Raw genomic sequence first — 27,986 nt, forward strand, 5'->3', positions numbered from 1 at the left:
TAAACACTCTTAGTAAGGATACTGCCTACAGTATGGTAGTATATCAATACTTATTGAAGGGTTCATATATGGTAATATAACAATAGTGATTATAGGATTTATGCCCTATGACATGTACACTGATGACTGATGGCAAATTATGTCTGTCTGCATGTTCTATTCAATATGTAAGCTCTTACTACTGAAGACTCTTAAGTCCTGACTTAACACAACCAGTTCATTATTTGTTATATAGTATTGATCTGATTCAACGATTACACTGTTACACTAACGTGAACAAAAGGAGGTCTCCAGACGTCACTCTGGGTACTTTGGTTCGTAATGATGGCCGAGGGCTTCAAATCAGGATACCGTATTTTCCGGACTATAAGTCGCTGTAAGTCGCTCCGGAGTATAAGTCGCATCAGTCAAAAAATGCGGCATTAAGAGGAAAAAAAACATATATAAGTCGCACTGGACTATAAGTCGCATTTATTTAGAAATATATTTCACAAAATCCAAGACCAAGAACAGACATTTAATCTGGAAAGGCAAGTTTATTCAACTACACAATAGCACAGAGAACAACAGGCTGAATAGAAGTCCGGTATGTTAACATAACACATTAACAGTTATTCAGCAACACAATAGCATAAAGAACATACCTGGGAGGCTGAATAGGCTAAATTTACATTACAAGCCAGCGAGTCCAACAAGCAAGTTACCAGTAAGTTCACCAAGCTACCGTTTGCTTAGCTTCAACAAGCTAATGTTTTAGATAACTTCTTGAATGAATGGACTTTATTGTCATTGCTACAGTACAGGTACCAAACAACGAAATGTAGGAGGGGTGGCTCCTTCAGGGGTATAGGAGCAGCATATAGTTGTCACACGCCCAGAGCGGCCCAGAGCGCCCTCTGTCGGCTGTAGACGGTAATATTTACTCCTTGGTTCATGTCAGTCAGTATGAAATTATATATATATTGACATACAAGTCGCACCTGACTATAAGTCGCAGGACCAGCCAAACTATGAAAAAAAGCGTGACTTATAGTCCGGAAAATACGGTATATACATTGCTCAAAGAAATGAAGGGAACACTTCAAGGATATGCCTCCCCAGAACATCACTGACACACCAAACTAGTCTCCAGACTCTTTCACGTCTGTCACATATGCTCAGTGTGAACCTGCTCTCATCTGTGAAGAGAACGGGGCACCAATGGCGAACCTGCCTATTCTGGTGTTCTCTGGCAAATGCTCATCGAGCAGCACAGTGGTAGGCTGTGAGCACAAGTCCCACTAGAGGACATCGGGCTTACATTATGCAGTTTCCTTTAAATGGCTACTTTACTCCCATATCTAAGAGATAGAGAGGTGATGATCGAGGTCTGAAAACAACCCCTAGCCCCTGTCCGTAGTGTTTGAAGGAGCCCAGATATTCAGGTTATCATATTGCTCAGAATTATCAATTTCTCAAACCAAATAATCCCAGTCCTATCAGGAGACCACTGTTTAAATGTGTTTATTGTTCTTGAATTTGACACAAAAGAAAAGATGCAGCCATCAATATCTGCCCTGGGCTGTAACCATGGATACTGCAGTTCACTCCACACTGGTAAAAATAAACACTCTTAAAAAACAATACTTATTGCCAGCAGTGTATGGCAACGATAAGTAAATAATTAAAGTCATTTAAATCTTTTATTACAGTATGTTGCACAAACATGTTCCATAATGGGAAAGGCAGTTGATCATGAGGTGGCTGGTCAAGTCTGTGATTCAGAATAAATTCTACTCAATAAATTCTACTAAATTCTACAGGGTGCATCTCAATTATCTAAAGTGGCTTCCTTTCCCAGTCATCCTCATTTCCATTAGATGTAATAAAATCAAACAGGTATAAAGTCAATCAAGTCTACAAAGCTGTATAGACAACAGGCAGATGAGAAGAGGAAGGAACTTTGGTATGTTGAGATAGACAAGAGTACTTGTCCCCTACGTTTACTCCCAAACTATTGAGCAACCCCAAAAAAAAGTTTGAGGGAGAACTTGCATCTTGGCACAACAGTATAACCCTCCATTACAAACATAAATCTTTTTTTTCAGCAAAGCACAAAATCCATCTCAGATTAAATACAAAATCACATATTATATTGCGCTAATTCAAAAGAAGTACACTCACTGACCGACTGTAGTTCATGACAGTATTATTTGATACATTTGTTTTTATAAACTATCTATAAAGGATTTTATGAACTCCCTGAGGTCCACACATGAAATGAAACATGATAAACATGATGCCCACTCTCCCATGATCAAATCATAAAATAACTAGTACAGAAATGGTCATACAGAAAGCACTTGTACTGAGAGACTGGAGCAGCCATGGTGACAGAGAATAACAGTTCTGTAATTCTGCTGAATGAAAGTGAAGGAAAGAATTAATTTAATAATTTTGTAATTTTGCCATTTAGCAGACGCTTTTATCCAAAGCGACTTACAATTACGAATTACAGGGACATTCCCCCTGGAGTAACTGAGGGCTAAACACTAGTAGTGGTGTGAGAGAAGGGAGAAGAAGTGAGAGAGGCAGGGAGGTAGAGGGCAAGAGTGAGGGATGAAGAAAGGAGGTACTGTGAGGAGGGAAGACTGAGGGATGGGATAGGAGAAGTGTAACTACCCTCATACACAGAACTACAGAGAGCTAGGAGATCAAAATCATAGTTTTAACCATGTTTTGAAGCTATACCGTGTTTGATTACATTTACAAGCTTATATTGTGGGTTCTGTTTATGTGGTAAGGCAGTTGAACCAAGCTCATGAGGCATTTTTAAGACATTCGTCCAGAATCGATGGCTATATATAATTAATTTCCAAAAAACGGTTGTACCAATGTCAGATTGCCCCTTTAAAAAGGGGAGGAGGGGAGCAGATATAATGACAATGGTAGAGTGTGAGAGGTAGAAGGAAAGAAAGAGATAATGAGAAGTAGAGAGAGTGACGTAGGGAGGGAGGACTGACCATGTTAAGGCATGACTGCTCTCATTTTAACCAGCAGGGTCAAAACAGAAACCTGAACAGAACATATTTGAAAATGAAGACTACCAACAAACAACCACGTCACTCTCACAGAAGCAGAAACCGTTATATAACAGAGTAGGGAAATGATCAGTCAGACATGAATATACAGAGAGAGAGAGAGAGTGTAGAGTCAGAAAGGCAGCAGCTTATGAATTGTCAGAAGGGTCTGTGTGAACTGCCTGACTAGTGTTTCCAGACCCTTGAATGCATAATTGCATAGATTCTGATTCCAGTCACTATTTATGAGGAGAAGTTACTGTGGCAGACCTCCTCTGAAGTTATGGGGTTCTCTGATTGGTCAGTGAATGTGGCCGTCTCAGACAGGGGTGGATCTAAGGGCTGGGGCATGTGTGTGTGTGTGTGTAGGTAGTGGGGGGGGGGCTATCTGAATACCCCCACGTTGATTGACAGGGCCACCTCTGGTTTCCTGGTCTTGTTTGTCCCAGTCATTCTCTCTGGTCCCGCCCCCTGGGTGGAGTCACAACCCGCAGCCTGCCCCCTGGGGGAGAAAGGAGGATACATCACACATAAGTAAACATTACTGTCATGAAAATACTATATCAAATACATGAGATCAACATTTAAGTTAGGGTTAATAGTTAGTTCTATCATTCAGCCCTGTTCTGTTTTCATGAGAAATGGCCATGACTTACAAAAATGTTAACTTTTTTAGCTTTTTGGCAGGCACATAGAGGACCCCAGGCCACACCCTCACAAGCATTTGACGCAAATGGACGCAAAATTACAGAAGGGGGCACTACAGCAACATGTTGAATTTTTCAACTTTGAGAGTCCATAACTTTTGGACCTTAGACACCAGATCAACACTGGAGGTCCGCAGGCTCCTCAACACCAACAAAGAAGCTAGTTGGACTGAAAATATCCTAATAGATATTTATTTTCTTTGCGAAAAACACAAAAAAAATCTTCTTCAAATATACCCTAAGTCCGATCGATATGAAACTTGGTACATAAGAAGTATGTACAAGTCCCTAACAAGTTTGAGAACGAAAACTTCCTGTGTCAAAAAATGGCAACGCTACATGTTAATTAATCAGCACCATAATTAATGGAAAGTGCAAATGAGCCAGTAGTATGACAGATTCTAACACTCAAGACAGTAGTATGACAGATGTGTAAAAAAGTCCAACACGATCAGATCAGGGTTCCTACAGGTTTCAACAAGTAACATTTAAGACCTTTTTTCTTTTCTTTTCTATTCTTTGAATAGAATTTTAGACCTAGCGTGACACCATATGATAGCTTTTTGTCATCCTCGAGGTGATGAAATAAGGGATTCCACTGCCATACAGACAAAAAAGGAAGCGAATTGGCATTTTTTGGGTTCCAGCTTGATTCATTTCCACGTAAATAGATGTGGTCGGACTGATTTCCTTGCAGGATCTCATTTTTAAGACCTATGTGACTGCTATCAGTAGCCTGGTTGTCTGTCTATGTTTGTGTCTGTTGTAGTGTCTGTTCTGGTTGTCTGTATCTCTTTAAAACCTAAATAGGAGATGAGTCCTAGTCCAGGGGATCCACCCCCCCTTGATAATTGGGAAATCATCCAGCCAATCAACCAGCCAATCATCAGAGGCCACACCAGCCAATCATCAGAACACCAGCCAATCATCAGAGGCCACAGGATTCAAAAGACCCTGAGAGAAAACCAGCAGCAGCTGTGTAATCACATCACACAGTTCCCACCATTTTGTATGCCATGCTGGTGGTTTAGTTTGTTATTTGTGTTCTTTGTTTAGTGATCTTGTAGAGATCTTTGGTTTAGTGAATTCATTAGTATTTGTTTAGTGTTTATTTTGTGCTTTATGTAATAGTCACCCATTATACTTTGACTCTTTTATTTGATGGCAGCAAAACCATCCTAGGGATGTGTTCCTTGTTTCTTTTGTTTGTGAGGCATTTGTTTGTTGTTTCAAATTCTGTTTTTATAATTACCATAATACTTCAAATCTGTCATGGCCAAATAAATATCTTTAATTTTACTCATACCAACTGTAATTTGTTACTTCTTCTTCACCCTAGAGAACTAGAACGTAACAACCTAGCACCTCATTTTAGACAGAATAACTGAAATGTAAGACCTTTTTAGGCCTTGTAAATCGGATTGCTGGATTTTCGACTTGGCTTTTTAAGACCAGCGCGGGAACCCTGTCAGACGTAGAACATGGCTGCCAACATGCCTCTCAATATTCTGCATTTCCAGACATTTATAAATATTAAAAAATAACACTTAAAAATGTTCTTCTTGTTGCATAGTATTCTTGACCAGTCCCTGCAAAGTTTGCGACGGACAAGTTCATACTTGCACAGCTACAAGCAAATTAATATGTACCATAAATTATGATATAGGGGCTATGTCAGTCATTGTTAGTCTAGTCAATCTCAATGTACGTGTGCTTTGAGACCATAGCCAGACCAGTGCCATAACAGAGTACCAAGGTTAACCCTTGCTCCCTTAATTGCTGCATTTGTTCTTCGCAAACACTATACTGCTGTCCATAAGGTAGTAAATGCATAGTGTCCTCCATAAGTATTAGGAAAAGGACACATTTGTTCTTTTGGCTTTATACTCCAACAGTTTGGATTGGAAATCAAACAATAAATTAAAGTAAAGATTTTAAAGCTTCAACTTGTTTGATTTGTTGTCCAAATAACCATACAGAATTTACAACCCTTTTTTCATTGTTTTACATTGTCCCCCAAACTTTGTATACAGCCAAAAGAAGAAGACATGCTTTCTTTGCCCAATAATTAGGGAGGGTACCACGTGTACACAATAGTCATATCTATCTACTTGCCCACTGATAGGCCAGGTGCAAATGTAGCCATATTGCTTTAGGATGTGTCAAAGTAAAGAAGCCCCACCCTTTCCTGCGCTGCTCCACCTGCTCTCTCAGCCGCTGCTGACCCTGGTCATCCTGCTGAGTGCTGAAGTCCCGGTTACTGTCAACCAACAGGTTCTGTCCAATCAGAGAACGGAGTTAAGGTTAGTCAGATGACCATTCCTGTCCTCCCGTTGGTGGCCACTGAACACGACCCTGGTGAAGTGCTGAAGAGCGCGTGTTACCTTGACACCGATGATGTCACCGTCTTTGAGGTGGAACGGCGCTCCCAGGAGAGACTCTGCCTTTTTCTTCTTTTTCCGCTTGGACACCTGTTGGCTCTGTGTCGTCAAAAGGTGCAAGAGGTGCACATCATCAAAAAGAGACAATAACACACTAAGCAGCCATTTTGAGGGAATAATTCCAACACTGATATCGACGGAGAACTTATACAGACATACTCACCCTTACTCTCTCACCTTCCCTAAACTCTTCTCTCATAACCATTTCACTCACTCACTCACTCTCTCACTCTCTCACTCTCTCACCCAGTTGGAGACTGTGTCCCAGGTGTGTTTGTCTGGCTGGTGTTTGGCCACCAGCAGGGAGTCGGGGGAGAGGCCGTACTGTGCAGCCAGGGCCGAGCGCAAGGAGCGGGGGGAAGAGTCGCGGGACGCGTCCCAGACCAGCTCCTCTGGGGGGTAGTACCACCTCTCCCCAGGTACGCCCATCTGAACACGCAGCAACACCTCCTTGGGCCTGGGGGGGCGGGGTAGAAGATTTCATTTTCAGGACTTTGAAGTTTGAATCTCGTGTCCTATAAGTGGAGTCAATTATCCAGTGACCTTACTTACCCAAGATCCTCCTCTTTCAGTAGCCGCATCACACAAAGCTCCGCCCCACTGCTTAGCTTCAACTTCCTGGAAGGGGGAGGGAGATGGTGAGAGGGGAAAAAGAAGGACAGGGAGAGGTTCAGTGGCCTACGTAGGGGGATAAGAGAAACGGAGAGAAGGAGGAGTGTGTGTACCGGAGTGTGTGTTGCTGTCCTCGGAGGACGCGGCTGAGTTTCTGTCCCTCAAGCTGCCACACACGTAGAAACGCTGGGGTGGGCACACACACATCCTGCAGGGCCGGCAGGGTCAGCATCTAACACACACACACATACAGCCACACACACACATTAGCACTCAGTAACTCACAAAAGCAAGGAAGAGAATTAAGACACACACACGCACACAGCACACACACACACACACACACCTGAGTCTTCAGGTCCTCCAACGTAGCTGCCTCTGTGATCTCCACCTGTCCCACAGACCTCAGCTGAAACACGGCCCCACCCACTAGACATACATAATAAACACAGACAGACACAGATAGATAGACGGACAGACAGACAGACAGAGGACTGTTATGGCCTTTGAACATGTAGACATTGTTGTTGGAGCCATTTTCCTTGTTTATTGAATTTAGAAGTTTGGCCTGGGTTTTGTCTTTGCTTGCATTTCTGTTTTGTTTGTTATAGTTATTTTGGTGACAGGCGTGGTTCATGGGGTGGTTTATCTGCATTGTGGGGGGTACCCGGTGTTGGTTGCCACACCCATTCTTTAGCCAGCTGATTGGAACTGGTATCTGTCTGGTTAAAAGAGTGGGCAGTGAGCCAGACAAGGAAATGTTAGGCACAGGGTAGCCGTATGGTTTTTAACCACACACACTTTATGGAAAGTTTGGTAGCACGTTGTGCTTTACAAAAGACGCTTTGTATTGGAGGAATAGAGAAAATTGAATAAACTTCTAAGCTACAAAGTAAATCGTGTGGAGTGCTACCAATCAAAATGTGCGTTTGAACCTAACCCTGTGTTCTAAAAGACACGGCTTGAGCCAGGAAGCTTAGCCATGACATAGTTAAAAACCTGGCTTGAATATTATCGCCGGGCGCACTGTTCGTCACAATTAGTTTGAGACGCGCGCCACTGCATCGGAGGAGCAGCCTACACCAGAGCTCGGAGATCCAGAGAGGACGCGACATTACAGCAGTAGAGGGGAGAAGTCACGACTTCCCCCTCTTTAAGCTAAGTACCTCTCTTTGGCATTCAGGACTGCTTGGTGCGCAATTTATATAGATATCCGATAATTTGATGTAAGGCTTGTGGTTGACAATTTGAGTGTTTGGTCTTCTCAAGGAAAACCTGGACAGCGACGCCCAGGAGTGGACGGAGTAATCTAAACCACGCCGCCTGGTCTTCTACAGCCTATTGAATACCGCTTGGACTTATACGTCTGGATTTGGTGACCAGCGCCAGTTAATCACCCAATGACGGGTACCGTGAGTAAGACCAGCAACCTGGGCTCATGTTACATGTAAAATATGATGCAGCAAGTTTGAAACGTCTTTCAATAGTATGGAAACAGAACTATAGATGTTATGGTGATAATTGAATAATCACAACACACTCAAAGTCGCAAAAGCATAATTAAATTAACGAAATGGCAGAAAAGAACGATGATGCGATTGCAAACCAGGATGAAGCCACAGCTGAAAGGGAGTTTTTCAAACAGATTCGTACTCGCCGTGGTAAACTTGGTGCGCTCACACGGAAGAGCAATGAAATGCAAGCAATAATGAATAAAGGCATTTATGACAATTATGAAAAGGAAACAGTTATAAGTCACCTTAGTGTGTTTAATGGCTTGTTGTCGGAATTTATGGAATATCACGTGACTGTGCAGTCATTTTTGTCTCTTGAAGACCAAGAGGCAGATCATATTGACTGGTATGAGCCTAAACTATTGCGCTTCAAGGACTTTATGACTAGCGTGAATGATGATGCGTCTGCAGACAAACAATCACCCGATGTTAGTAATAAAGTTGTGCCTACAGAACAGGCACTCACTGGTGATGATGAGGATGATGTTGGGCCAGGGGACAGTGCGTCTCAGACGGGTTCAAGTGGAACGAACAGCTCAACCACGTCCAGCGCTCTGAGGAGAGCGACAGCTGAACACGCTGCTCTTAAAGCTAAAGCTGCTGTTTTGAGCCACAAGCATGAAGTGGACATGGAATTTGCAAAGCTCGAGGCAAGGAGAGAGAGGTTGGAACTTGAAAGTGAATTGGCAGCCGCTAATGCAAGAATTCAAGTGCTGGCGGAGGGCAGCATCTCATCTTCCACAAGGAGGAAGAAAAGCGTCCCGACGTTTACAGCATCTACACCAACAGAGTACAACCCAATAACTCAAAGTTGCAGCGGGTGTTACGTTCAGCAGAGAGGGTGATCGGCTGTCCCTTGCCCTCCCTCAACTCCCTGCATGACACCAGGGCTCTGAGGAGGGCAAGGAAGATCATGGCAGACCCCTTCCACCCCGGCCACGGCCTCCTCACCCTGCTTCCCTCTGGAAGAAGGTTGCGGCTGCCTAAGGCACTGAAGGCCCGCCACAGGCTCAGTTTCTACCCCTCAGCCGCCAGGCTGATAAATGACTCTGGCTTCCCCCTCCCCCCCGCCCCCAAGTCTGCCCAGGACTGAATATGCACTGGACTCACTGTAAAAACTCTGCACTGCACTTTACTTTATATTAAACTATCCTATGCACTGTTGTCTGTCCTGTGTTGTCCTGTTTTTTGACACGTGAAAAAAGTATAAACGCACTTACTGTAATGTCGAAGCAAATTCCTATATGTGTATGCATAATGGCAATAAACGTTATCTGAATCTGAATCTGAATCAGTCCATACCCGCGCAACCAACGTGCGCACAGCGCTACCGTCTCAGCAAACGAGACAAATTGCAAATTCGGCCTTAAGTACAAATGAACAGACCCTGGTCAGTGTTATGGAAAAACAACATAGCATAACAGAAATTATGGTAAAACAATTACAGCAGTCCCTTCTTCCTTCAAAGGAAATACCAGTTTTCAATGGTGACCCACTCCAATACAGGTCGTTCATTAAATCTTTTGAACATGGCATTGAGGCAAAAACTGATAATAATCAAGACAGACTGTATTACCTAGAGCAGTTTACAAATGGACAGCCAAGGGAACTAGTTCGCAGCTGTTTACATATGGATCCTACAGAGGGCTATAAAGAGGCCAAGGAGCAACTGGAGTGGAATTTTGGTAATGAGTTTAAGGTTACTGCTGCATATGTGAATAAAGCACTAAATTGGAATCCTATAAGAGCAGAGGATGGACAGGCATTGCGAGCCTATGCACTATTTCTAAGAGGCTGTTGCAACACAATGCAGGATGTCCAGCATTTGGAGGAACTAGATAACGTGTCAAACCTCAGAATCATTATTTCTAAGTTGCCATTCAAGCTCCGCGAAAAATGGAGGGCAACTGTGTGTGATTTCCAGGAAAGGCAGAAACGAAGAGTGAAGTTTAAGAACATGGTAGAGTTTGTGGAGAAACAGGCTAGGATTGCACTGGAACCCATGTTTGGAGACATTGCAGATTTGTCAACCAATAAGGGTGCTCCAAACCCCAAATACGCCAGCAGAGGGAGCAGTTTTGCAATTACTGTAACTGAGCCACCTGTTACCCAAGGTCCAGTTCAAAATAAACAATACACCAGTAACTACACTCAAGCTGCTTTTCAGAAGCCCTGCCTGTTTTGTCAAGGTGACCATACCATGGCGTTATGTCATAACATGAAACGTAAGTCTGACCAGCAGAGGTTTGAGTTTATAAAAGATATAGGCTTGTGTTTTGGATGTTTAGATAAAGGGCACATGAGCAGGCATTGCTCCAAGCGCATGACCTGTCAAACCTGTCAACAAGACCACCCAAGTATCCTACACATGGAAGCCAAGGAGAGAGGTTCTCCAAGAGTTGAAAACATTCCAACAGCTAAGAGGTCATCCGTGAATAGTGCTTTGGTGTCATTAGAGCCATGCAAACCTACTGGGGCCGGTAGCAAGGAGTGTACGCTTGCCATCGTACCGGTGCAGGTGAAGGTTGCTAGTGGAAGTCAAACGGTGCAGACGTATGCCTTTTTAGACCCTGGCAGCTCTGCTACATTCTGCACTGAAGCACTGATGACGCAACTTAACGCAAAGGGGAAAAAAATGGAGATACCTCTGAAGACGATGAGCCAGGAAAGGCCGGTAACGAGTTATAAAATCACTGGTCTGGAAGTGGCTGCTCTCAATAGCAACCAATTTCTCCAACTGCCGGATGTCTTCACCCAAAAGAACATGCCTGTTACCAAAGACAACATTCCAGAGGAAAATGACATCAGGAAATGGCCATATCTAAAAGACGTTGAAATACTGTAGCTAAAATCAGTGCAGGCGTGGAACTCCTGATTGGCGTCAATACACCAAAAGCTCTTGAACCATGGAGAATTATAAACAGTGAAGGTAATGGACCATTTGCTGTTCAGACTCTCCTCGGCTGGGTGGTCACTGGTCACCGGTCCACTCGGCAACAGCAGCACCAGTATGGATGGACATGGCCGTCCGTATTTGGGCACGAATAGAATCTCTATCGCAAGTTTGGAAGAGATATTGGTCAAGCAGAACAACCAGGAGTATGTCCTAGCCCACACAGAGATGCCCACCACTCTGGAGGGCGCAGAGGGAGCCATCAAGAAGCAGGAAGACTTCATGACCACCATGGACGCTAACGAGGAGAAGATCAACGCCGTGGTCGACACCGGACGCAGGCTGGTCTCCGACGGCAACATCAACGCCGACCGCATCCAGGAGAAGGTGCACACCATCGATCAGAGACATAAGAAGAACCGTGAGGCAGCCAGCGAGCTGCTAATGAAGCTGAAGGATAACAGAGACCTCCAGAAGTTCCTCCAGGACTGTCAGGAGCTGTCCCTGTGGATCAACGAGATGATGTTGACTGCTCAGGACATGTCATACGACGAGGCCAGGAACCTCCACAGCAAGTGGCTGAAACACCAGGTCTTCATGGCCGAGCTGCAGTCTAACAAGGAGTGGCTGGACAAGATCGAGAAGGATGGGACCCAGCTGATAGCAGAGAAGCCAGAGACAGAGGCCATGGTGAAGGAGAAGCTAGCTGCCCTCCATCATATGTGGGAAGACCTGGAGTCGGCCACCCAGACCAAGGCCAAGTGTCTGTTCGACGCCAACAAGGCCGAGCTCAGTGGCTGGTGGGCCTGGAGGGGCAGATCCAGTCAGACGACTACGGCAAGGACCTGACCAGCGTCAACATCCTGCTCAAGAAACAACAGATGTTGGAGAGCCAGGTGGAGGTGCGTCAGAAGGAGGTGTTGGAGCTCCAGAGCCAGGCCCAGGCCCTCAGTCAGGAGGGGAAGGGCTCCGAGGAGGTGGACGGGCAGAGGCAAATCGTGGAGAGCAAGTTCAAGGAGCTGCTGGACCCCATGCAGAAGAGGAAGAACTACCTGATGGCGTCCAGAGAGATCCTGCAGTCACGATTTCCAGCTTTTGACCCTCCACTGATCTCTCAGTCGTGTGGTTGATGTCCGTTTCCATGGCGAGCGATGGGCCTTCGCTCGGATCCACGTAAAGCAACACAGACAGCATTAGAAATCCCTGAGAGAGAGGGAGAGAGAGACAGACAGACACAACAGAAAAGTCATGAACAATCGGTGTTGCCATGTAGAGATTGAATAAAATGGCAGCTGCTCTTAAAGAGACGCTACGGGATTTTTTTGTTGCTAAATCACATTTTGGCTGACAAGGGGGGGGGGGGGGGGGTGAGAGGGCACACAGGCAGCCAATCACAGCCCTGCGTATATTCCATCCCACATGGAGTAGGGCTACCTTGGGAGGAAGTTGTCCCTCTGTGACCACCAGTGTGTCACCATGACTGACTTTCAGCTCTGAGAGAGGGGCATCCTGGAAGAAAAACAAAACAAAACAAAAACATGAGTACAGTTTCAAATGGTAAAGAGGTAGAAAGAGAGAGAGAGAGAGAGAGAGAGAGAGAGAGAGAGAGAGAGAGAGAGAGAGATATGGATACGGGAGGAGTAGGAAAAGAGAGAAGAAGAGTGAGAATGTGACATCATTTGTCATAGTTGGTGACTCACCTCATCCATCAGTGCTTCTCCCACCTCCTCACACCAATCCAGCCTTCTCAAGTGCCAAAGGTCCCCTGTGCATAACACACACACACACACACACACACACACACACACACACACACACACACACACACACACACACACACACACAGTATGTATACACACAACACTACAATCCTCAGTCCCCTAACAACAATTCAAACACACATTAGAGGCTGCAAACATCAACACACAAACCATTCACGGTAAACAGTGAGTTTTACCTTCAAGTCCCGCTGCTACCAGCATTGCCTTGAGACACTGCAAAAACAAAAAGATCAGAAAGACAACTTGAAGGAAACACACACAAACAGGTACACGTATAACTAATGAGCGCACACACACACACACACGTAAGCAGCATCTGGGTCCTCACCACTTTCACGGTGCTGGTCTCCTCCATGATGATGTCCCACTCCAGGCCAGAGGAGGGCGCTGTGTTCACAGTGAAGGTCAGGAACAGCTGCAGAACAGACAGATACAGCATCATCTGACCCTCCCCTACTTTACTCGGTGTCTGTATATGTATGTATGTGTGTGTGTGTGTGTGTGTGTGTGTGTGTGTGTGTGTGTGTGTGTGTGTGTGTGTGTGTGTGTGTGTGTGTGTGCATGCGTGTGAGAAAGTACTGTCTAGGATGTGCAGACTTTTGCTCCAACCCAGACTAATACAGTGCAACTGATTCTGGGAGTCCTCCAGGCCTTGCTGAGCTGACTCAGGTGTGCTGGAGAGAGTGACCAGAGCAGCCAGGCCAGGCCAGGGGGAGACTGACCTGGGTGGAGAGTGACCAGGCCAGGGGGAGACTCACCTGGGTGGAGAGTGACCAGGCCAGGCCAGGGGGAGACTCACCTGGGTGGAGAGTGACCAGGCCAGGGGGAGACTCACCTGGGTGGAGAGTGACAAGGCCAGGCCAGGGGGAGACTCACCTGGGTGGAGAGTGACCAGGCCAGGCCAGGGGGAGACTCACCTGGGTGGAGTGACCAGGCCAGGGGGAGACTCACCTGGGTGGAGAGTGACCAGGCCAGGGGGAGACTCACCTGGGTGGAGAGTGACCAGGCCAGGCCAGGGGGAGACTCACCTGGGTGGAGAGTGACCAGGCCAGGGGGAGACTCACCTGGGTGGAGAGTGACCAGGCCAGGGGGAGACTCACCTGGGTGGAGAGTGACAAGGCCAGGCCAGGGGGAGACTCACCTGGGTGGAGAGTGACCAGGCCAGGCCAGGGGGAGACTCACCTGGGTGGAGTGACCAGGCCAGGGGGAGACTCACCTGGGTGGAGAGTGACCAGGCCAGGGGGAGACTCACCTGGGTGGAGAGTGACCAGGCCAGGGGGAGACTCACCTGGGTGGAGAGTGACCAGGCCAGGCCAGGGGGAGACTCACCTGGGTGGAGAGTGACCAGGCCAGGCCAGGGGGAGACTCACCTGGGTGGAGAGTGACCAGGCCAGGCCAGGGGGAGACTCACCTGGGTGGAGAGTGACCAGGCCAGGGGGAGACTCACCTGGGTGGAGAGTGACCAGGCCAGGGGGAGACTCACCTGGGTGGAGAGTGACCAGGCCAGGCCAGGGGGAGACTCACCTGGGTGGAGAGTGACCAGGCCAGGGGGAGACTCACCTGGGTGGAGAGTGACCAGGCCAGGCCAGGGGGAGACTCACCTGGGTGGAGAGTGACCAGGCCAGGCCAGGGGGAGACTCACCTGGGTGGCTTTGGGGGCAGTTCCCGGACAGAGGCTCAGAGAGGTCATGAGCCTGACCCCGGCGTCCCGAACACTCAGCTCCTCACACACTGTGGGAGAGAGAGGACACACACACACACCTTGAGACTGAACTCATAGGTTAAAGGTGAAAGGTCATGAGAGTCACAGTACATTAACATTAACACCCGCCAAATGCAGGTAGGTTTTGGCATCGGGTAAACCCGTCAATCTTACCCGCCGAACGAATGCCAACACAAAATACTATGCTTAAATTATTTAAAATATATATATATATAAATTGGTGATTGGTGATTGATTCAACAACGACATCCTTGTGACGACATCCTGCTTGCTCCTGCCTCCTCTAGCTGTCTAGCTGCTGCATCTCACTTTCAAATGCGTCAGGAGTCCTGCGTACATGGTTTTTTGAGTGCTGTTTTTTTGAGTGGCCGGTCGACCCCAAAAAGTGAATGTTCTGTCCTGTGGTCAACAGTACCTGGGGGCAGCAGCTTCCCTGTGCGGTCCACCTGCCTCAGACAGCACGCCACACCTGGACCACAAACACACAGAGACAGGACCATGTTACCAATACACTGGGAGCACACACACTGTTCCAGTCATAACAGCAGTAGTAGATGGAGAGGTTGAGGTGGTGTTAGCAGTAGTAGATGGAGAGGTTGAGGTGGTGTTAGCAGTAGTAGATGAGAGGTTGAGGTGGTGTTAGCAGTAGTAGATGAGAGGTTGAGGTGGTGTTAGCAGTAGTAGATGAGAGGTTGAGGTGGTGTTAGCAGTAGTAGATGAGAGGTTGAGGTGGTGTTAGCAGTAGTAGATGAGAGGTTGAGGTGGTGTTAGCAGTAGTAGATGAGAGGTTGAGGTGGTGTTAGCAGTAGTAGATGAGAGGTTGAGGTGGTGGTGGAGAGAATCTGACCTGAGAGCTGCTCTAGCTGGAGCTCCTCAATGGCCCTCTGCTTCACCTCACGCAGTAGCTGAAGAACACACACACACCAGGGTTTCCGTTAGAAAAAATTGCCGCCGGACATCGTGTCCGGGAAGATTTCGATTTACCGGACAAACGTGATATATTCCGGACATATTAAAATATAATAAAAATATTTTTTTTCAAAATTATATATTTTTTTTCTCCAAATCTAATATAGCTGTTTGTCGCGGTGATTACTGTTGTGTAGCGGCCTATATATGCCATTTAATGTCTATTTCTCATCCGATACGATTAGATGCGAGCTATATAATATATAATAATATAACATGATTCGCATGCGCGCTATATGTCCAGCGCTGAACGGGCGCCTCTGGGAACTGAACAGACAGCATCGATCAATGAACGGACTCCACATTACGTTAACTGAAGTTTGTTAAATTGTTTGGGATTAATGTGAGTTTTCTATTTTCTCTTTCCAGTTTGACCCTTTTTGTTATCAATAAAACAACGTCATTTCTATAACCAGGTCTCGCTGGTTGGGAACGCATTTCGTTTAGCTGATATGTTACGCAACCGAACAGCTTCGGGAAAACGAGTAGCAGCGCACATAGTAGTGAGCAAATACTGACTTCCACTTTTAGTCCTAGGCAAAGGTCCAACACAATCAATTATTACACGTTCACTTCAAATGGCTCCCCTATAGCAGGAATGGGATGCAATGGTGCGGGTGGAATGGATTGATTAGGCTTACCCGCCATCTGACAAGTATGGCAACAGCGGCAGTGCTTGGCAACATCCGCCTTCAGTCCGGGCCAAAAGAAATGTTTCAATATCAGCTGATAAGTTTTAGTTATACCTAAATGTCCTCCTGACCACTGGCTCTCATGTGCTACAGATAACACCTGTTGTCTATAACCCACAGGCACAACCACTTGTTTTACAGTATTCCACTCACAACCATTTGCATTAGGAGGAGACCATTTACGCATTAATATCCCATCGTTAAGGAAATAAACTACGTTGCCCCCTATTTCAGATTCCTCACTAGCTGCATGTAAAAAACATTTGTTTAATGACTGATCAGCTACTTGAGCGACACGCAATCGCTCGCCGGTTACCGGGAGAGATAGGCTGTCAGCGGATGGTATGGTAGGACTCGGGGAGGATGGTAACTCTACCACTTTCTCCCTGGGAGAAGCTGAAACAATCGGGTTCTCATCCCTTTCAGAAAAGGCTTGCATAATCACACTATCACAGAGAGAAACATCGCTATCCTCCTCTCTGCCTCGACTCGATTGTGCACGAGTTATAGCGCACACAGGAAACAACCGCTGTTTCGCATAGGCAGCCTACACATTAGGAGACATCATTATGCCGGTGTCAAATCATATCATAATAAAAGAAATACATAGCCTATATATTCGTCTTTTTTAAAATAGAAGGAATCAGAATGTGAACTTTAGCGAATTGTATTCAAATTGTGCTTAGAGGGAATTATTTTCACCGGACATAAATGTCCGACGAGTTTTCATTTTGTCGGACTTCAATAAATTTTACCGGACAAAGACCGGTAATTACCGGTTAACGGAAACCCTGACACACACACATCAGTACAGACAGACACACACATCAGGACTAGGGCTGCAACTAACGATTATTTTGATAATCGATTAATCTACCGATTATTTTTCCGGTTAACCGATTAATCGGATACAAAAAGCGGGATTTTTTTTTTTTTTGGCAGCTTTTTTATTTGATTTTTATAGAATAGTAACGTTGACTGCCAAAGACGCCAATTGGCGTCTTATATAAAAAATAAAAAAAAAACGGGGATCGCGTTATTGACATGTTCTACACCTAGCGAGTGAATTTCAGACTTGGGTGTAATGTATTTCGGTCCCAGATGGGGGCAGTAGTTCGATAAAAGCCTGGAGAAGGAAGTGGCTTGCTGTGGGTTGTAGTAATGGCGAAACGGATCAGGGTATGTGCCAAACGCGGAGCATTGCGGCGCGGAGCATTGCGGAGCATCGCGGAGCAGCGCGGCCATCGCGCGGCTCTTCAAACAGTTCAGAGTCGGATGATACAGAAAAAGTGCAGAAAAAAAAAAAAAAAAAAAAGTTCTGCAGAAAAAGCTCGTTTTCTCTGTTTATTGGTCAAAATCAGGTGTTTTTGCTGAAACCACCCTATGTTCTACGGCCGATTTCTAAACACTCAAAGAGGCTAGAAACAAACTTTCTTTTTCTGATGAAAGAAGAGAGTCTAAAGTTTTGGTAGATATGTTCAATGTTTATGTAGTCCGAAAAGTCAATATTTGGTGGGTCTTCAAAGTTCAGCAAAAATGCCCCAAAAGTCTGGCAGTGTGGAGCTCTCCGCTCTGAACATGGCTGGCTGTCAAAGAGTTAAAAAAGAATTATTTTGCAAATTTTATTTTATGTTTTCTAAATCAGCCAGGCCTATACATATACATGTGCAAAATGAATAAGTATTAATAAAAAATAAAAAATAATATAAATAAAAAAGGCTTTGCTACATCAAATAGGTTTAACAACAGGCCATGGACTATGGCGGTAGATTGTTTCAATAAAGTAGTTGAACTCTAGCTCAATACATGCATTGTTTTAGGTAATTACTTTGCTTAATGTAAAGGTCAGTAACCCAAAGTGCAATATAGGCTACAGACAAGACACTAATGTTTTTATATAACAGATATGCTCCAAAACAATGCAATGTGTCCTCTCACTCCATACAATAGCTAGGCGACAGTCAGTGCCTCACTCTAACTCACGGGTAGCTTGGTAGGCTACCACTAGCTAGCCTTTAGCTTATCACCTCTGCTCTACCACTGACGTTAGCCAGCTAGCTAAATACACTTGTCATGCAATATTGAATTCATGAATGCGAGCAAACACTCACTGGCTATCGCATTACATTACAGTCATTTAGCTGACGCTTCACCAGAACTCACACTAACGCATTTGCATGGAGAGCAGGAGACCATGGAAGGGCTGAGCCCAGCAGGACTTATATAATAAAACAATAGGAAGTTAGCTGTAACCCTCCTCTATAGAAACATAGTTAGTGTAACCCTCCTCTATAGAAACATAGTTAGTGTAACCCTCCTCTATAGAAACATAGTTAGTGCTCTGGTTCTCAGCACAGCTACGCAGACTACAGCTGGACAAGCAGCGTAGTGACAGTCAGCTAGCGCAGCAGTGAGCTAACCCTGCTAGCTAACTCACTAGCATGTCCTGACAGCAGACAGCAGACAGCTTCACTCTCAAGGCTTTTGAGTAGCATGATTTAAATGTAGCCACCGCGCCGGTGTAGGTACCGGATTTTCCCACTTTTCCGGTTCCGGTCATAGGTTCTGCCCTTTCCGGCCATAGGTAGCGCTATGATTCGCTATGATTCGCGATGCCTACACCGGCCGCAAGACAGCGTGGCGTGCGTCAACAGGAAGTAGGTTTGTTATGGAAACAAAACCCAAAGAAATTTGTAAAAAAAAATGTAAAAAAAATAAAAATAAATAAATAAAAGACGACGAATCGATAATGGCATTCGTTGCCAACGAATTTCGTTATCGATTATTATCGATTTAATCGATTCGTTGTTGCAGCCCTAATCAGGACAGTCACACACACACACACACACACACACACACACATCAGTACAGACACATACAAACACACACACACACACGCACACACACCAGTACAGACACACACACATCAGTACAGACACACACTCATCAGTACAGACACAAAACCCTCATGCACTAGAGGAAACCCCCTGTTCACTCACCATGTTTCCAGAGGCAGGGACCTTGGTCTTCCTCCTCTCCTCTTCCTCCCCCTCTTCTCCTCCTCCTTTCTGGGCTCGGTATTCCACCACTAGCCAGCGGCAGTCTGAAGGTGTTGTCACGGTGACCACGTCACCACTCAGACTGAACACACTGAGGAGAGACAGAGACATCAGACACACACACACACACACACACACACACACACACACACACACACACACACACACCATCCCCTGCCTATCACTCACATAAACACATACCCACACCCTTTCTCTAGCGCACCCCCCCCCCCCCCCACACACACACACACACACGCACACACACACACCTTGTGTCTATTGTGTGAGGCTCCAGCACCAGCAGTGCATCTCCGTCCTTGAGGGCCAGTTCTTTAAGTGTCCGCTGCATGTCTTCAGGAGGGAACACCCTCCACCCACTCGCACCCCCTCCCTCCCCTCCCCCCTGCCCTCCCCCTCTTCTACCCTTCCTGCCCACCTGCTCCTGGCACAGCAGGCTCTCGTGTTGCCCCCCCAGGGCCTCCCTCACCTCCCCTAGAGTGGCTCCCCCCGCAAACCCCCTGGCCTCCCTTTTTAGTCCCGCCCCCCCGTCCTCATCCCTGTCTCCCCCCTCTTCTCCCGCGCCCTCCCTCTCCTCTCCATCCTCTCCCAGAGAGGGCCGGACGACGGTCAGCAGCACTGGCTCCCACTCAGCCCCTGTAAGGATGGCCGCACCGCACACCTGAGGAAACGCAAAGGACACAATGAAACGTCGGCCATTTTGGGTCGAAACAAAGGAACGTGTCAGACACTTTAGCTGGTGGGTTTGTTACTTGGCTGTAAAACACATGTCAGCCATGTTGGCTCTATCAGGTCCGGTAGCAGTAGTTCACTAGCGGTGTTGACGGTCTCTCCTCACCTCTCTCCCATTCCACACAAAGAGGTCAGAGCTGGTGTAGATGCCTGCACTGTACAGGGAGACTTCATCGTCTGAAACACACACACACACACACACACATGAATTCAGTTCACAATTCTGTGTTAACTCAAAAGAAACAGACAGACAACCAGACTAGGTAAACTGTATTTTATCACCTGTGAGAGTATGTGTGTGACTCAGAGTGTGTATACCTCACCTGTGAGTGTGTGTGTGAATGTGTGAATGTGTGTGTGTGTGTGTGTGTGTGTGTGTGTGTGTGTGTGTGCGTGTGTGTGTGTGTGTGTGTGTGCGTATGTGTCTCACCTGTGAGAGTGTGTCTCATTTTCTTTACATTTTGACCATTTAGCAGACACTTTTATCCAAAGCAACCAACAATTAGAGATTATAGGTAGTCTCCCTTAGGGCTAAGTGCCTTACTCAAAGGCACACTCATGGTGGTGTTCCCAGGTGTGATTTGAACTCATGACCAGTCTGACTCACTATCCCCTAGGCCAGAGGTTCTCAAACCTCTCCTCGGGGACCCCCAGCTGCTCCACATTTTGATCTGTTCCACCACTAGCACACCTGATTCAACTAATCAAGTACAAACCAATTATAATTTGTACTTGATTAGTTGAATCAGGTGTGCTGCTGGTGGTGGAACAGATCAAAATGTGGAGCAGCTGGGGGTCCCGAGGAGAGGTTTGAGAACCACTGCCCTAGGCCACCACTACCCCCTCACCTGTTAGTGTGTCTGTGTATCTCACCTGTGAGAGTATTGTAGAGGTGTAGACCTGCTGGCAAACTCTTGGCCATAGTCAGAGCCATATCTCCCTCCCAGAGTTCCTGCATCTGAACACACACACACACACACACACACACACACACTTCTAGAGTGCTCCATAGGTAGAATAGGGGCTAGGCGGTTGCCTTCAGTCTGGGTTATGTGTGAGTTAGTCAGGGCCACAGAGTGAGGACGTCACCTGGTATATAGCCAATCGTAGGTCTCCAACGGTCTTGCGGCGATCGAAACTGAGAGCGGTGGCGCCGCCTTGCTCTAAGCTGATTGGTTGAAGGGCTCCGTTGTCCAGCTTATAGCACAGTGCCAGATGGAGACGCAACTCCACACTGTTACTGCTGGCCTCTAGCTCCGCCCTGCGGCAACACACACCACATACATACACACACACATACAGTGGGGGAAATAAGTATTGAACACATCAACATTTTGTCCAGTAAATGTATTTCCAATGAGCCTATTCAAGTGAAATTTGCACCAGACTTTGGTATTAACTCAAACAATCCAGACCAAAAATCTAGTTCACTGGCTTGTCCAAATGTTATTTGGCAAACCTTAAAAGAGCTTCAACATGTCTGTGTGTGTGTGTGTGTGTGTGTGTGTGTGTGTGTGTGTGTGTGTGTGTGTGTGCGCGTGTGTGTGTGTGTGTGTGTGTGTGTGTGTGTGTGTGTGTGTGTGCGTGTGTGTGTGTGTGTGTGTGTGTGTGTGTGTACCGTCTCTGCTGTAGCTTGCTGTTCTCCTCCTGGGCCATCTGCAGCAGGTGAGGGGAAACTTTATACCCAGGGTTTCTCAAGGCTGCGAGGGAACAGAAAGTGTGTGAGGATGTCAGTGGTCAGTCTCCACTAGGGGTGGGCATCAATGATCGACGATCGATAATTGATCGATAAGGATCTTGGTCGATCACAAAATATTTTGCTCGATAATCGTTAATAAATTGTTTTGTTTTTAGTTTTTTTTAATAATAATAATAATAATAATGGAAATTAGTTTGTCCACGTTATGTGTGAGAAATGAACTTTGCATTTGCCTTCGCATTGAATTTCGCAACGCAGTACGGCATGATGCAACAAGTTCCTGTACGTTAGTGTAACCTCCAGTAATAGGCTAGGTGCACGATCTCCACTACTTCCTGAAAGGCACCTTGCATGTTTAATTGATTAATCAGCTGTGCGGTAAACTGTTGGAACACACACTGCTTGGAAAATGGCGAAGCGAGCGAAACATATAATGGTGTGGGAGCATTTTGATCTGAAAGGCGACCTCGTTCATTGCAAACACTGCGCAGTGACCTATAAATACAATACGACGGCAAATTAGCGCGGACCTACCTCTGCATCCCCGCAACCTCGGTGCCCTCGGAGCGAGTGTTTTCTGCGGCTGGCCTAACTGTCACCAGATTGCGTTCGTCTCTCACCCCTGAACATGTTAACATGATCATCTTTTTGAACAAGAACCAGTAGGCCTGCCGCCTACAGTCTCTCGCTGGAGTTTACATTTGTGACTGCTCCTGGTGTTTCTGGACACCTCTCGGAAATGAGAAAGACGTCAAATTCGTCTTTATTTTTTTTTATTTTTTTTTCAAATTTTCGTTTTTTTAGCTAACATTCAACTCGAAGATGTGAAGTACCCACTCGTTATTTTTCCGAACAGTTTTACGTTCATTAAATAAGTGTAATCTATAACACAATGACTTCGTTTCTTGTTGTTTGATGGGGATTCATTATCTTTGATGGGGATTTTCTGTGCTTAGTGATTTCCGGTGTAGCAACTTTCAAATACTCATGTCGTCTTCAATTTGTTTCCGATTTCAATGTATGATGCATCATTTGAAAGCTTACAATCTGTAGTTTAAGCACATGTAAAAAACTGAAAAATGATTTCGCCTACAGGTAGCCCTTTTCATTGGGCTGTGTCACATTTAAGTTAAGCTGGACGCTCTTAAGGACACTAACGTTTTCAGTCATCCTCCTATTTGTGAGTAACTGTTTTTTTACTGCTCCTATGGTGAGTTACTTATTTTCTATATTTTTATTTATAATGTAAAATGTGTTTTTAAGTTAAACAATTTAGGCTACTCACTGCCTTGTTTAAGAGGATTGTTATCTGACTGTAGTGTCTAGTTTGAATGTGAATGAATGAATGTGTGCAATAGCAACACAAATAAAGTTTTTTCCCCAAGGAAAACATGCTTGTTATTTCTGCCCTAGTTTTTTTTTTCTTTTTAAAAAGCTTATCGATTAATCGATAATTGATCGTTAATTCTTGCGATTATCGAAAAAGAAATTTTGATCGTTTGCCCAGCCCTAGTCTCCACCTTCCTCCATCTTCTCTCCCTCTCCTTCTCTCTCGTCTTCTCCATCCATCCCTCTGTACCCATCTTTCCCCCCCATCCTGCCTCCCTCTCCCTCCCCCCCTGAGACTACTCAGTCCATACCTTGCGTAGGTCTGTGCAGCAGTGTCTTCCTGTAGAACAGCATGTAAGCGCTCTCTTTACCCTGGAACTGCTTCTCAATGTCAGCCTCTCGGATAGACGTCACTGTGGAGTCATTCAGGTCAAACCAGTGGCAGCCCTGGAGAGAGAGATGGATGGACAGACAGACAGACGGATAGGCAGGTGAATAGATTGATAAACAGGTAGAAGTCTCGTTGACATAAAATTAGGTCAAATTCAGATCGGTGATTGAACCTGAATTCATGTGATTGAAGTTCAAGCGTAGGGCTCCGGTGTTTGGAGTGTACCTCTGGTTCTGGCTCAGGCACTGGTGCTGGCTCCTGTGGTTCTGTTTGGCTGGTGGCTGTGCAGTGGGCTGGGTCGGGGGTCTGTTCTGATGGGCTGGGGGGTTCGGTCACTGGGCTGGGGAGGTTGGCTTTCAGAGCCACCCGGGTTCCGTTATATACCAGCACAAACACATCACTGTGGGACTGGAGGAACTGTGGAAAGAGAGAGGGAAGAGGGGGATTGAGGAGGGTGGAGGAGAGGAGGGCGTAGATATAAATGCATGTGCCCATAGCGCCTTAACAGGACCTCCGTCAGACAGACCTTTCCTATGGGGCCGTAGTGTTTCCTGAACTTCTTGCTCCAGGACGAGCCCGTCTTGTCCATGAGTTTCTGGCCCAGCTGGTCCAGCAGCACGCTCTTGGACGACTCCTGGTGGTCAGGAGGTGAACAGCACATCATTAAGTTGGAAAGCCACATTGTGCAGTGAAGAATTTGCGCGATGATGCCGGATGCACAAACCATTGGACACACAGAGTACTAAATACGCAAAGTTGCTAAATAGTTGGGAGATCCGTAATCAATCATTTTAAAAAGGAGTACATCTAAAACAGTATAGTATAGAAATAGGACAGTAGAGCAGCCTGTGTCAGGGTGCCTAATAGAGATGTCTAGATGGGGGCGTGGAGCGTCGTACCTGGACTATAATGGCGGCGAGCACAGACAGAGGGTCGTCTTTCTCCACCTCAGGCTCACACACCCTCACTTCCTTCTTCTTCACCTTTGCTTTGGATTCCTCTTCCTGAAACACAACACCAGCGCAGCAGAGTTTGCATGGTTAGTGCAACAAGTCTCTATCATCTAATGTACAACCACCCCCCACCCCCCTTCCAAACCACATGCCCTCAAACCCCGCTCCCTCACCGAGGGTTCCCATCGGCCGAGCTGGTCGACGTCTCGGATGTAGACGTGGTAATGGCCACCGTAGCAGCCGCCCTTATGGATGATGACAGAGAAGAGGTCGTAGGAGAACTCTGAGTCCTCTCCTTCAGCCTGGGAGAGGGTGACAGACCACAGTTACAGAACCATGCGGCGCTGTAGGGGTTTAGGGGGTTAGGGAGGCTGTGATTCGCTAGGCTAACAAGACAACCAAGTCACCGCCCCAAGCACCGCCACCTCTTAGGATCTCTTATGACAAAAATAATTTAACTTTACAACTTACAACAGAATACAACTTTAAAAAAAGAAGGGAAAAAAAGGTCTATGAGCAAAAAAGCATATTATCGTAAAGAAAAAAGAAATGTCTACGATGTCGAAATGACTCATACACGGCACGATACGTGGTAAACGACGGATCAAATAGGCGGGGGTCACCTGTTCACAGAAGGGCCGGAGGTTGATGGCAAGAGGGAAGGTGTAACGTCCCGTCTCTTTGTAGCGCTCGCACTTGGCAAAGTCAAAGTTGAACCTCAGCAGGGACACGGTGAGGAACGGAGGGAGCTTCCTCAGCTTGGCAGACTGCAGAAGAACAAGTAGAACATGGTAGTAATTCAGTAAAGAAAAAAGAAACAGCACACTGAACTTTTATCAGAGCGGCCGAGTGTCCCTCACAGACGTGGACCGTTGACGGTAGGGATGGAGGGTCTGACCTTGGCAGCTGTGACCAGTCTGTCACACTGGGCGCAGCGGTACAGGTTACTGCCTTCAAACAGCTCCTCCTCCACAAACATGTCCCACAGCGCCCCCTCCAGACCACACACACCACGGACACACACCGTTAGGTCAAGGAAGTCCTCCTGGAGAGACGGAGAGAGAGCGCAACACACACCGTCAGGTAACCTAAATCCCTATTAAGAGACTTTTTATTGTTCCTTCCTGTGTTCTTGCTAATGCAATGGAAAAAATTGATTCAAAATAATTTAATTAACTCATTGACTGCCAAACTAACATTGACTGCCAAAGACGCCAATTGGCGTCTTATAGAAAAAGAAAAAAAAATCCGCGGGGATCGCGTTATTGACATGTTCTACACCTAGCGAGTGAATTTCAGACTTGGGTGTAATGTATTTCGGTCCCAGATGGGGGCAGTAGTTCGATAAAAGCCTGGAGAAGGAAGTGGCTTGCTGTGGGTTGTAGTAATGGCGAAACGGATCAGGGTATGTGCCAAACGCGGCGCGGAGCATTGCGGCGCGGAGCATTGCGGAGCAGCGCGGCCATCGTGCGACTCTTCAAACAGTTCAGAGTCGGATGATACAGAAAGAGTGCAGAAAAAAAAAAAAAAAAAAAATTCTGCAGAAAAAGCTCGTTTTCTCTGTTTATTGGTCAAAATCTGGTGGTTTTGCTGAAACCACCCTATGTTCTACAGCCGATTTCTAAACACTCAAAGAGGCTAGAAACAAACTTTCTTTTTCTGATGAAAGAAGAGAGTCTAAAGTTTTGGTAGATATGTTCAATGTTTATGTAGTCCGAAAAGTCAATATTTGGTGGGTCTTCAAAGTTCAGCGAAAATGCCCCAAAAGTCTGGCAGTGTGGAGCTCTCCGCTCTGAACATGGCTGGCAGTCAAAGAGTTAAACTCAGAGCGAGAGAACGAGGCAGAGGAAGGGAAAGGGGAGAAAGACAGAAAATGAGGGAGACAGACAATCAATAACACACTGACATGTGCACACACCTGTCTCTGGCTGACGTTGCCACATTCCTTGCAGACGATGCTGTTGACGGTGGTACCATGGTAGAGACCGTGGATGAATGAACTACCGCTGGTGCCCACCAGAGAGTGCTCAAGAGCACTGAACAGAATCCTGTTTAACTCCTGCACATCATGCTGCCTGCTCTCCTGTTGGAGAGGGAACACAGAGGGAAGTCAATACAGAGATGGAGGGACAAATGCAGTGCAGTATGTTCACGTCAGTCATTCACACCGACACTCTTTCTCTGACACCCACCCACCCACAAAGACACACACACACACACACTGGCAGTACACTCACACACCAAGTACCTCGCTGTTGCTCCAGCCAAAGCTGTCAGTAAGATCCGCAGTAGAGGCACTCTGCTGGTCGGTTAAGAGCAGACGAGCAAACAGCCTCTGGAGCTCCAACGGAATCACTCTGACCTGGAGGAGAGAGAGAGAGAGGGAGGGAGGGAGTTGACACACACCGCAAGCACACGGATGCACACTCTGATACAGTTACAGACACAACACCAGAGCATTTAACTTACCTTAGCGTCTGGGTTGTCTTTGTCTTCCAGGCGTCCCAGCTCTTCTGGACCCAGGCTGAACAGCTCCTCTGCACGCGTGCACGCACACACACAAAAACACACTAAATCAATGTTGTGCCAGCTTCAACACAGTCCCCTCGAGTCGAGACACTGACTTATCTAACTTGTGTTGCTACTTTAGGGTAAGGACTGTGGGAGCAATGGGGATGATCCTCGTCGTGTCCCAAAAATGAATGAATGAATGAATGAATGAATGAATGAATGGTCTTTATTGTCATTGATATAGTACAGGTACCAAACAACGAAATTTGGGAGGGGGGGCTTGGGGGCTCCCCTGGTGCTAGGAAAAAAAAAAAAAAAACAAGAAGGGAAAAGAGCTGGTTTACATAAATAAAGGCTATGTACACTATCCACTATACTATACTATACAAATAAAACACTGTGCTGTACTCTATGCTATGCTATACCTATTCTAACATTTCCTATTCTCTGAACCTTATGTACCCTAGGGTTGTCATATTGCACATAGTGTTATTGCACATTCATTTAAAGTGTCGCAGTTTGCAGGTTTGAAATGTTCACATTGGCCTGAGAACATGCATTCACCTCTGAACTCTGGTGTGAACAACAGGGTCTGCAGCAGGGAGTTGAGGTAGCACGTCCCCCCCTGGTTCTTGATGCCGCTGAGGTTGACTCTCCCCCGGGGTGGCGGGGGCTCCTCACACCCCTTCACAACTCTGCCACCACCACCGGGATGGGGAAGGATCCCGTCCACCTCCTCCTCCTCGAAAAGATTCCCAAACATGTTGTTCTAGGGTTTGGTCTTGTGTTGTTTGAGCTTCTCTCTGTTCCGTGAACTGATTCAGGAACTCGATCGGTGGTCAGGGGGGTTCTTGTCTTATCTGTTGGCTGTATCTAATGGAAGCCTCTTCTCTTGTGTCGCTA

The 27,986-nt window shown here is 46.3% G+C and overlaps 1 protein-coding gene across 1 annotated transcript; it reads right to left on the reverse strand.

Annotated features, from left to right (window-relative positions):
• Positions 1-3,443: 3,443 nt before the first annotated feature.
• usp40 (ubiquitin specific peptidase 40) lies at positions 3,444-27,986 on the reverse strand (the record flags this gene model as incomplete). The annotated part of the gene is made up of 32 exons (XM_080545138.1): positions 27,648-27,986; positions 27,042-27,109; positions 26,821-26,934; positions 26,491-26,655; positions 25,471-25,617; positions 25,196-25,339; positions 24,746-24,874; positions 24,519-24,623; positions 24,146-24,253; positions 23,845-24,036; positions 23,540-23,675; positions 21,819-21,900; positions 21,290-21,461; positions 21,074-21,158; positions 20,307-20,377; positions 19,720-20,129; positions 19,391-19,541; positions 15,578-15,635; positions 15,146-15,199; positions 14,650-14,738; positions 13,336-13,422; positions 13,184-13,220; positions 12,927-12,991; positions 12,661-12,735; positions 12,279-12,429; positions 7,166-7,248; positions 6,933-7,051; positions 6,760-6,825; positions 6,454-6,664; positions 6,151-6,246; positions 5,949-6,043; positions 3,444-3,561 (listed from the first exon to the last, which is right to left on the reverse strand). Exons 1-32 carry the CDS (start codon positions 27,844-27,846, stop codon positions 3,444-3,446), a joined length of 3,882 nt encoding a protein of 1,293 aa, XP_080401264.1. The 5' UTR covers positions 27,847-27,986.

This window comes from Nansenia antarctica (genome assembly GCF_963989245.1).
Source record: "Nansenia antarctica genome assembly, chromosome: 1".
NCBI lineage: Eukaryota > Metazoa > Chordata > Actinopteri > Argentiniformes > Microstomatidae > Nansenia > Nansenia antarctica.